Here is an 11,457-nt window from a genome sequence, read left to right on the forward strand (position 1 = left end):
CATGAATCACCTCATAGCAGATCTATACAGGTGGAGCTGGGGAAGGTGGAGGGTTTCTGAAGCAAGCTGCGAACTGCTACAGCAAACAAAAGCCAGGTATTTGAATGTTGAGCAGCAAGCTCATAGGATGCTGATACAGGAGAACCAATCAGCTGTGCCATGTAATATGATGTCATTATGTCAGATTGAGTTAGACCTATCAGACTGCGCCATCTAGAGTTTCATGTCAGAACTCTGTATTTAAAGGTTTGGGGGGTCTAGATTTTTTTAAATTAATACTTTTAAAATACTTTTATTCAGGGAGGATGATGACACGACAGCCAAGACATTTATAATGATACATATTCAATCTCAAATAAAAGTGGTTCTTTTGAGCTATTCAAAGAATTCTGAAATAAAATGTATCACAGCTTCCACAAAAACATTAATCAGCACAACTGATCTCAACATTGATAATAACAGGAAATGTCTCTTGAGTAAATCAGCATATTAGAATGATTTCTGAAGCATCATGTGACACTGAAGACTGAAGTAATGAGGCTGAAAATTCAGCTTTCATTCATTCAATATTTCACAATATTACTGCACTCTTGCTTGATCAAATAAATGGAACCTTGGTGACTTCTTTCAGAAACATTAAACAATTTTATAGACCTCAAAGCTTTGATGGCACAAATTTTAATTCTTCAGTCTTGGAAAAGTCTTTCTCTCTTCAATACCTGAATGGTCCCTGACAGCGCTGAGAGGTCAAACGTGTAGCGCAGCTGGGAGACGGTCAGATTGCAGCCCTGCGCCGTGATGGTCTCCGCACAAACCACAGGAGTGGCCCACTCGAACACATACATACAGTCCTGAGCTCGGATCATCTGGGGAGAACCCTGTTTGTGCAGAACCAACACTTACACTCAGGTACGACAGAAACCAACAACCACTCAGTTACACTATGAAGATTTTGGGTTGCTCTCTTACCAGCTCTGCTCCTTTCTGGCAGGTGAAAACGATCTTGGAGGAGTAGTTGGAGGTGGGGTTAGAAGGGCAGACGGTTGTGCTGCTGAAGGTGATCTCCACCTCATTGGTGTTGCTGTTATAGCGAGGAGGGGAGGTGATTCGTCCGATGTCCTGCACAGAAAGGAAAAAACCCACAAGCCCACAATGAATTTAAAAACGAAAATCAGATTCAAACATGTCATTCAATATCATCCTCTGGTGCCATGGTATGATTAGTAAAAATATTTTGCACAAATAGACTCAAAATAATATGAATAATATCTCAAACTCAAAACTGACAATATGTACTTTCTTCATCGGTAGTGTGACTAGGTGTGCATGTAGTATAAGACAGCCTCCAATATTGGTTATTATTATAATAACGATAACATTAAATTCTTCCATAATCAATGCTTTGGCTGCACAATTTGGGGAGAAATTCTAATTGTGATTTCTGATCAAAATGATGATTTAAAATGTTATAATTTACAAAATTGCACGATTTGTCCAAAAAAATTAAAACAAAACAAAAAAGAAACTGATTACATACATATATATATATCAATATAACTACAACAACAGCAACAATAAAAATAATAATTATTAATATTATTATTTGTGATTTGTCCAAAAAAATTAAAACAAAACAAAAAAGAAACTGATTACATACATATATATATATATATATCAATATAACTACAACAACAGCAACAATAAAAATAATAATTATTAATATTATTATTTGTATCACTACTGCTGAACAAAATAATAAAAATGATACTATAATATACTATATATACATTAAATATGTACTAATATACTAAATACTTCACTGTATAAATAGCAATAAAATTATTATTATTATTATTACAGCTAAACAAAATAAGACATATTATACTAAAAAATCTGTATAAGAAAAATAATAAAATAAGTAAAATAAAAAATGTATTTAGGAAACAAATAATAATAATAATTATTATTATAATAGTAACAATAATAAATTATAATTAAATTAATATAATTATATTATATTATTATAATTACGACTACAAGTACTAAATAAATATTAAACAAAAAAATAATAATAATAATTGTATTTTACAGTACAATACAATAAAATTGACAATACTAATTAATGGCTGTTTTAGTTTCTTCATTTACAAATGTTTAATGTTGCTCTGTAGATCAAAGAAAGTGGAATTCATTGTTGTACTGATGCTTTTACTTACAACTGGATCTCCATCAACAGGATCCATGCACACAGCGGCCCCTGGAGGACAGTTGACCCCTGGGATGGGGTTGAGGGGCTGGCAGATGTTGATGTAGAAATCAGGAGACTTTTCCCTGTCTACATCCTCGTTGATAGCTGTGTAGTAACCGGTGAGATGGATCAGAGGACTGAGGTCAATCTGGTTGGTACCGTTCCAAACGGAGCACTTCACCTGCAGAGAAGAGACACTACATTTGTTGCAGGTTCACCTGAAGCGAGGTTTAGAGAATCGAAAGATTATAGACCTCCTCTTACCTGTTGTTCGCAGACAAGAGGAGTGTGCCAGGAGAAAAAGTGAGTACAAGTGGTGTCATCGGAGTACACCAGCACGGGTTCATCTGTGCCTCCTCCCTCAGACTTGCAGACGAAGCTGAAGATGCTCTTGTGTTTGAAGGAAGGGTCGGCGGCACACGCGTCTCCATCCTCATAAGTGAGCTCCACCACCTGATCCTTATACACCAGCTTCCTTGTGGTTTTCCCACCACTTATGACATTCCGAGTGTCTTTGATGCACACGGCTGCAGCATAAAAAAAAAAAACATCTCAACATTACCATATAAAGTCTTTTTGCTTAGGGCCTAAATGTTTTAAAACAAGACAAGTAATGTTTACATCCTCACTGAAAAAAAAAGCACAAACCAAACTACTTTATTCTTTGAAAGAATACACGGTAGTATAGTGTAGAGTGGCCTTTTATTGTGGCCAGCCTAAGGCACACCTGTGCTATACCCTATTCACACTGTTTTTCACTAAATGAAAGGTACAAAGGAAATATACCTGTTCCAGAAGCACAACCAGCATTGGCTATTTCTCCACAAACATTTAGTCTGAACATCTTCCTATGGGCCATGGGATCATAGACCGTATAGCCACCTGTCCGACTCACGGCATTCAGGTCAAAGAGATGACCTGTGGAGACCAAGCACAACACGTCTCAGATTGATTTAGGGACAAACATACATGCTAGAACCTTTCAATTGATCAGTGTGCAAAAACACCCTTGCTGTTATTCAGGCTATTTGCATGCATCAGACACATGCACCTACATGACACCGTTATGAGCAGACAGGAAGTGTCTGGATAAGATGATTCAGTTGTTCTGAATAATTGTGTATTCAGTGTGACTGAGGCTCATGTGGTTGACTCACCTGTGGCTGGATTTGTGACTTTACAGTCCCCATGTTCAGTGCTATTGAGAGGACAGGCTGCAGCAGTGAACCACACAAAGCTATAGACACAGTCCTCCAGTGCCGTGATCAGAGTAGGTTCAGAATCCTGCAGAAAAACAAACAGAAAGTCAGAGACACAGACAAGGAGAGGATGTCGTTATGCTCACTGTACACTGTACAGTATGTGATATATATTACTATAAATATTAGCATATACTTAAGAGAATATATATATCTATTTTAAAAAAATAAATACATTTAGGTTGATAAGATTTTTTAAATTGTTTTTGAAAAAAGTTTCTTATGCTCACCAAGGCTGCATTTATTTAATCAAAAATACAGTAAAAGCACTAATATTGTGAACCCTTTTTACAATTTGAAATAACTGTTTTCTATTTGAATATATTTTAAGATGTAATTTATTATTGTTATTCAAAGCTGAATTTTCAGCATCATTACGCCAGTCTTCAGTGTCACGTGATCCTTAAGAAATCATTCTAATATGCTGATTTACTGCTCATGAAACATTTATTATTATCAATGTTGAAAACAGTTGCACTGCTTAATATTGTGAAAACTGTGATACATTTTTTTCAGGATCGTTTGATGAATAGAAAGTTTAAAAGAACAGCATTTATTTGAAATAGAAATCTTTTATAAATTTCATCACTGTCACTTTTGATCAATTTAATGTATGATTGCTGAATAAATGTATTTCTTTCAAAAAAAAAAAAGATCTAACTGACTAACTGCGTGTTTATTTAAAAAAATATGAAAAATATGAGTTAGTTATAAAAAATAAACAGTAGTTAGTCTATAGTAATTATATTTACTTTAGAACATGCATTTGTGAGTGTATAAAGAAAAGCATAAATAAACAGACCACTCTGTCTGGGTCGCATTTGAAGCGAATAATGGTGGTCCGGTTTCTCTTGCCATCAGGACAGGCTTGTCCATTGGTGTACTTCAGAATCAGGATGTTTTTATCCCACTGTGGACCTGCCTCTGCCTCCCCCAGATTCACATACTCATCTCCGTCTTTCAGACAAGCCGCAGCGCTAGACGGGCAGCTCCACAAACCTGAGACAAAACACCAGTTATAACACCTATGCAGACCGGTCAATACACTCCGGCTGTACTGCTACAACTCACCGGTCTGAGGCACCAGAGACTTGCACACATTGATATAGTAACGCTGCTTCTGATTGGTCGCATCTGGCACGACCATCCAATTAGATTTGTGCAGGGCCAGTGAGGATAGATCGTAGGAGTGGCCATTGCCATCACTGTCAGACAGAGAGGGGGTTATAGGTCATTTAGACTGTTGTATTATGTATTGGGAGCAAATACATTACTAAGAAGGTTGCTCTTACTTGTAGGAGCAGGTTGTGGTTTTGAAGGAAGGGCAGGCCAAAGCTGTGTGCCATTCAAACAGGTATGTGCAGTCTGCGGTCTCCTTTATGAACTCTGGCTTACCCTGAAGAACAAAAAGGAAACGAAACATTCAGGAAATTAATTGAACTTCTTAATCAACTCGTTCGTCGGCTGAAAGAAACTCACAGGATTCTTGCTGTGGTCGCAGGAGAAGAGAATAGCCGTGGATCGCTCATAGATCTTGTGGCAATTTTCCCCATTTGTGTAGTTGATCATAATAATCCCATCATCAAATGTGAGGTTTTGATTGGCTAAGCCTGCAAAGGAGCATAGGAAAGGTTAAATGAATAGTTCACCCAAACATGAATATTTGTTAAACATGTACTAAGATGTAGATGAGTTTGTTTCTTCATCAGAACAGATTTGGAGAAATTTAGCCTTACATCACTTGCTCACCAATGGATCCACTGCAGTAAATGGGTGCCGTCAGAATGAGAGTTCAAACGGCTGTTAAAGACATCACAATAATCCACAAAACTCCAGTCTAACATCATGTAAACGAAAAGCTATGTGTTTGTAATAAACCCATTATTAAGGCATTTCCACAATTCATAATAATACTTCTTGCAGTGAAAAAGTCAATTCCTTGTTGTCCTCTCACATCAAAAGCCAACAACATATTTGTTAAGAATGGTTTTGGACTGTTTTCGACTGCATATTACTCAGACAAGACAACTTTGTCACTGGAAAAAGCGGTATTATGGATAGAGGATTTTTATTTTAGCCATAAGCAATGGTTTAAAGTGAAAAATTATTATGATGGATTTGTTTATAACAAACATGCAGCTTTTCACTTCACAAGATGTTAACTGGTTGACTGGAGTCATGTGGATTACTTGAAGATTACTGTGATGTTTTTATCAGCTGTTTAGACTCTGACGGCACCCATTCACTGCAGAGGATCCATTGGTGAACAAGTGATGTAATGTTAAATTTCTCTGTTCTTCATCTGTTCAGATGAAGAAACAAACTCATCTACATCTTGGATTGTCTGAGGGCGAGTACATTTTCGAGTAGCTCAGTTTTGATACCAAACAAAAAAAATGAACTCACCTGCTATTCTGTGTGTACTGCCCTCGACCTGACAGGAGGAAACAGAGTTGCTGGGACCGTGAGGGCAGACTGAGGATGTAACTGGGCCACACACTGCAAAGTGATACTCATAACTCAAATCGTTCACTTCATAGTCCTTTCCGGCCAGTGGTGTAAGATTGTACTCGTAACCGCTCTTGGGGTCCTCGACTTTACAGTTTTCACCTATAAGTGACAAGAACTAAATTGAGTCAAAGCCCAAGTAAGAGTATTTCTTCAAATTCTTGAGACTGATTGGCTGTTGATCCTACCCTGGACTCTTTTGATTGGGCAAGCTTCTGAGGTTCTCCAGATGAAGACATATTCACAGCCATCTTTGCGATCAAACATGGGTGCCCCCTTTAAACAGAGAAAAGAAAAATGGGTTTCAACAGCTTCACCATAAACAAAAAAACCTTTAGCATCTAAATACAGTACAAAATAGGGCTTGAAACTGATTTTTAATCATTTTGTCGTGTTATTTTATTACCATTCAGAAGTTTGGGAGCAGTAAGGTTTTTAAATGTTTTTAAAGAAGTCTCTTATGCTCAACAAGGCTGCATTTATTTGATCAAAAATACAGTAAAAACAGATTTTTAAAAATGTATTATTTCACAATAATACTGTTTTCTATCTGTTTCTATAAATGCCATTTATTACTGTGATGCAAAGCTGAATTTTCAGCAGCCATTACTCCAGTCTTCAGTGTCACATGATCCATCAAAAATCATTCTAATATGCTGATTTGCTACTTAAACTTATTTCCCCCAAATATTGGTTCCAAGTTACATTACATTTTTTACTTGCAGCAACAGGGTTATATAGATCCTGTGAAGCTAAATAATGATTAATTTTTGGTTTTTAAAATAATTTAACTATAAACACAGTCATACCATCACACTATGTGAATCTTAGGATTATTCATATTCAATAATTTTCATTGAAAAGAAATTTAATTTACTTCAAAAAATGTAATGAGACACCAATTTACTGTGGAAGGTGCCACGGATAAAAATCTATTTGCACTTAAGAGAGAAACCATGCATTTGCTTACAGGACTGTCATCACATTGGAAGACGATTCGGGTGGAGTAACGTCCTGAATTGCACTTGTCCCCATTCAGATAAACAATACTGATGGAGCCATCTGCCGCTACCTGCAGGCTGGACTGCACGTATCCCAGATTCACACCTCTGCCTTTCAGCTGGCCACATGCTCCAATCACTCCAGCTGCCAACAACAGAAGTCTATTAGTTTACTGCGCTGTCATTCAGACCAGCACTAAACCTCCAGCCCTTGGTAGGTGTTACAAAGAGAAAATCTATCTCAAAGTACTAGGCTAAAAATAGGAAGACATTTCAAAAGAGTCTGTCAATATCTGTTTGTAGACACTCACCAGGGCAGCCCTGGACGCGAGGCAGCGGTTTGCACACGTTGATGTAAAACTTTTGAACGCGGGCCTGATCTGTGGTGTCCAGAGGAACATAATACTTGTCATCCAGACTGAGGTCACCCAAGTCGTATTCTCTACCTTGCAAATCTGGAAATGCAAGACAGAGGGATCAGCTTGAGATTGGTATCAAAATGGTGACAGCAATGGCACAGAAATGACACACTTCAGCATTAAAAGCATGTTTTTGTGCATGGGAAAGCTTACCGGTGACTTGGCAATCCACAGGAGCAGGTTCACAGGCTAGTGCAGTGGAAAGCTCAAAAAACACATTGTGGGTTACGTGTGTAGTTGTGCCCAGCTCTTCCTGTATAAGCCTCAGAGAGGCTGGGTTGGCATTTTGGTCACACACAAAATTAATGACGAAGGTGTCTTCGGTACCTATAGTAAGGATGGGAAACAGGGTAAAGTGGGTTCAGTCTGGGGCAGAACAATATAACCTTAATACAAGTTTCTCTAGAATACTTCATTCTGATTGGTCATTTAAAGACTTGTGTATAATGATCCTAAACTGTATATTGGACCATTTTCAACAGAGCTGTGCTAGTTTCATCATCTTGCAATTACTCTAACATGATCATGTAAGCTACAATGAAATACAATACTACCAATGATACATTTCCATTTAAAATTTGGTCATCAAAATTTGGTGCCCTCTCAGTTACGCACCTGACGATTTGTCCAAGGCCCCTTTGTACGTGAGAGTCAGAGTGCCATCAGTGGAGAACTGGAGAGACCGTTCCATACCAACTTGACTCACAGGTTTCTTATCTTCCAGCTCACAGCCGGCCACAGGTTTATCTCTGACAGTTCCGCACGCTTTCACTGAATCACAAATGTTCACCTACAGTAGACAGGAGTGCTGTTACTTTTGTTTTAAAATTGGTATAATTGTACTAAACGTGATATATGAAAGAGGGCAAAAAGAAACTGAACAGAGTCAAACTGAGGAGTAGACTGCACAGTGTAAAGTATTGTGGTTTAGAAAAAAAAAAAAAAAACGGCGGAACCAAAAAAACAATATTTTGTAAATTTTGTACATGACCCAGACAACAAAGTACTGCTATTCGGCACATTCATTTCACAATGTTTATTACAAGAACAAATGAATGCTACAAGTAACTGAATGTGTATACACAAACTGCTCAATTCAAAACTTTGGGGGGAAAAAGGGTTTCTTAAAAAAAAAAAAAAATCTTATGCTCACCAAGGCTGCATTTATTTATTTGATCAAAAATACAGTAAAAACAGTAATATGTGAAATATTATTACATTTAAAAAAAAAATTGTAACTTTTTAAACTTTAGTTTTTAAACTTTAGTTTTTTATGTTTTAAAATGTAATTTATTCCTTTGATGCAAAGCTGAATTTTCAGCATCATTACTTCAGTGCCACATGATCCTTCAGAAATCATTCTAATATGCTGATTTGATGCTCAAGAAACATTATTTATTATTATTATTATTATGTTGAATACAGTTGTGCTGCTTAATTTTTGTGGAAACCGTGAAACATTTTTTAATGATTCTTTGATGAATAGTAAGATAAGAAAAACACTGTTTATTTTAACATTATAAATGTTTTGTCATTTTAATGCATCCTTGGTGAATAAAAAAAGGATTTTCTTAAAAAAAAAAAAAAAAAAAAAAAAATAAAAAAAAAAAAAAAAAAAACAACTGAAAACATTTCTCTACTGACAAAGTAGATAGATAGATAGATAGATAGATACACGGTTCGATAGGACACAGGGGTGTCACGGCTCGTTATGTTTTCGATATAGCAAAAACAAAGAAATGCCAGACAAATTTCCTTGATTTTTAGTTTTTTAGTGATTAAAACTAGTATCATATGATCTTAAAAATATTTTAGACTTTGGAAGGCCTTTTGACTTTTACCGTTTATCTAAGATGATTTTGGAAACTTTTTTATCATTAGTTTCTTATTTATTTGGTTCCACTGTGTTTGCTGATTTTCAGTGTTTCATATTGAAACTGTGTAAGTTATTTGTTATTTTATATTAGGCCTATAGCATGGTGTATTTGTATTCGTTTTGTTGATAAATAAAACATTCTATGTTTAATGTAAGTGAGTTTGTCGTACTGTTTTGCTGTTGCCAATTCAATCAATTGACGCCGAAATGCCGCTAGTTTGAAAGTGAAAGTAAAATGCGAACAAGCATTATATTTCACACACTTTAAGCTCTTTTTTTCCCCAAATGTAATCGGATTACTCCGATGAATCGTTCGGTTTGTAATGCGTACCGAACCGAAAGGCTCGTACCGAATGGTTCAATATGAATACGTGTATCGTTACACCCCAGATAGATAGATAGATAGATAGATAGATAGATGTGACGATGAGCTACTGAATCTGAGAGTCTCAGTTTCATTTCATTAGTCATCCAAGGCTGTTTTTATGTTTTTACTTATGTACCAGAAGCTAGTATCATACTAAAATTGCCTTCTGTATCGATCCATACCCTACTCAAGAGCATCTGAAAGATTTTAAAGTGCTTCTTACGACAAAGTCTTTCCCATGGGCATTGACGTGGTATCCGCTTTCAGAAGCAAGTGGTTGCAGGTTGAACTCAAAGCCAGTGTTGGGATCTTTCACTGAGCAGGTCTGTAGATAAATAACAAGAGAAGTAAGAAAATAAATCTTCACGATTCCATCAAAGTCAGTGAATTTGTGCAAAAATGAAAGTGGACCTGGTTGGTGGCCTCAACGGTTGAGATGGCGCAGGCTGCTTCTGTGTCCCAAACAAAGTCAACGGTGCAATTCTGGTTCACCAAAAAGCGAGGACCGGATGGCTAAAGAAAAAACATTGTTCTCATATTGTTCAAGTCACTGATTTATAAATATAATTTTAAATAAGCCTTATCGCAACAATAAGAATGAGTAAAAGGGCAGTATTGACTCACTGCTGTCCCAGATGAGCAGACAAAGTGGATACGAGTTCTGTAAGTGGTCATCGCTCCATCTGCTTGACACACTGAGCCATTAGTGTACTCCAACATTAGCTGGTTCTCTTCCACAATCACTGGCCCCTTCATAGCAATGCCTAAGTTACTGACTTCTACCTTCTCAGACAGGCCTTCCTGTTTGAGTAACATGTACACACACATTTGTTGTCAGTGGTGCAGTTTGTTTTTTGTTACATTTTATTTCATATTACCAAGTCATTTGAGTGTTTACAGAGAGTGAACTAACTTTGTCAACCTCGAATTTCACCTCACAGACAGAAGCTTTCCTGTCACAGCCAGACACGGCTTTAAGTGGCCGGCATATATTGATGTAATACTTCCTCGGGCCGCTGGGGTCAGAGGTGTGCATGGCCTGCCAGTTCCTACCGCCATTAGATACTGACAAACTGCAGAGGGGAAGGAAACGAGAGATTTACTGTAGAGCCATTGTTGTTAAAGAGATAGTTCACCCAAAAATGAAAATTTGATGTTTATCTGCTTATCCCCAGGGCATCCAAGATGTAGGTGACTTTGTTTCTTCAGTAGAACACAAACGAAGATTTTTAACTCAAACCGTTGCAGTCTATCAGTCTTACAATGGCAGTCAATGGGCTCCACGGCTTTGAGAGTAAAAAAAACATACACAGACAAAACCAAATTAAACCCTGCGGCTCGTGATGATGCATTGAGGTCTTAAGACATGAAACGATCGGTCTGTGCAAGAAACTGAACAGCATTTATATCATTTTTTACCTCTGATCCACCGCAATGTCTGAGTGCGTTCACAACATCCGGCGCGTGACGCGTGTACGTGCTCTGGCATAGTAGATGCCAGTAGCATTATTTACACAGTGCAGAGAGATTGCGGATGTGTCCACTGGCACTGCGATGATCTAAAGATATTTAGAAGTACAGGTAATCACAATGGAAGACGATTTTGATATATCATCAGACAACATGGAATTTTTTGCCCAACCGTATTTATTTGACGTCACGCGCCGGATGTTGTGAACACGCTCAGAACAGTTGGACATTGCGGTGGATCAGAGGTAAAAAATGATATAAATACTGTTCAGTTTCTTGCACAGACCGATCGTTTCGTGTCTTAAGACC

At 37.2% G+C, this 11,457-nt stretch overlaps 1 protein-coding gene across 1 annotated transcript in view; it reads right to left on the minus strand.

Annotated features, from left to right (window-relative positions):
- Positions 1-11,457, minus strand: part of LOC107678818 (cation-independent mannose-6-phosphate receptor-like) — a 41,206-nt gene that overhangs the window by 9,229 nt on the left and 20,520 nt on the right. The window contains exons 14-33 of the mRNA XM_016474223.1: positions 10,592-10,751; positions 10,303-10,479; positions 10,090-10,191; positions 9,902-10,003; positions 8,051-8,225; positions 7,589-7,762; positions 7,328-7,471; positions 6,986-7,161; positions 6,204-6,291; positions 5,914-6,117; positions 4,987-5,117; positions 4,800-4,903; positions 4,579-4,712; positions 4,310-4,506; positions 3,406-3,532; positions 3,035-3,166; positions 2,513-2,775; positions 2,217-2,429; positions 970-1,119; positions 720-878 (exon numbers count right to left, since the gene is read on the minus strand). Coding sequence (XP_016329709.1) covers positions 720-878; positions 970-1,119; positions 2,217-2,429; positions 2,513-2,775; positions 3,035-3,166; positions 3,406-3,532; positions 4,310-4,506; positions 4,579-4,712; positions 4,800-4,903; positions 4,987-5,117; positions 5,914-6,117; positions 6,204-6,291; positions 6,986-7,161; positions 7,328-7,471; positions 7,589-7,762; positions 8,051-8,225; positions 9,902-10,003; positions 10,090-10,191; positions 10,303-10,479; positions 10,592-10,751 — 3,112 coding nt within the window. The remainder of the gene's footprint in view (positions 1-719; positions 879-969; positions 1,120-2,216; positions 2,430-2,512; positions 2,776-3,034; positions 3,167-3,405; positions 3,533-4,309; positions 4,507-4,578; positions 4,713-4,799; positions 4,904-4,986; positions 5,118-5,913; positions 6,118-6,203; positions 6,292-6,985; positions 7,162-7,327; positions 7,472-7,588; positions 7,763-8,050; positions 8,226-9,901; positions 10,004-10,089; positions 10,192-10,302; positions 10,480-10,591; positions 10,752-11,457) is intronic.

Source organism: Sinocyclocheilus anshuiensis, unplaced genomic scaffold (genome assembly GCF_001515605.1).
Source record: "Sinocyclocheilus anshuiensis isolate Anshui unplaced genomic scaffold, SAMN03320099.WGS_v1.1 scaffold1049, whole genome shotgun sequence".
Classification (NCBI taxonomy): Eukaryota; Metazoa; Chordata; class Actinopteri; order Cypriniformes; family Cyprinidae; genus Sinocyclocheilus; species Sinocyclocheilus anshuiensis.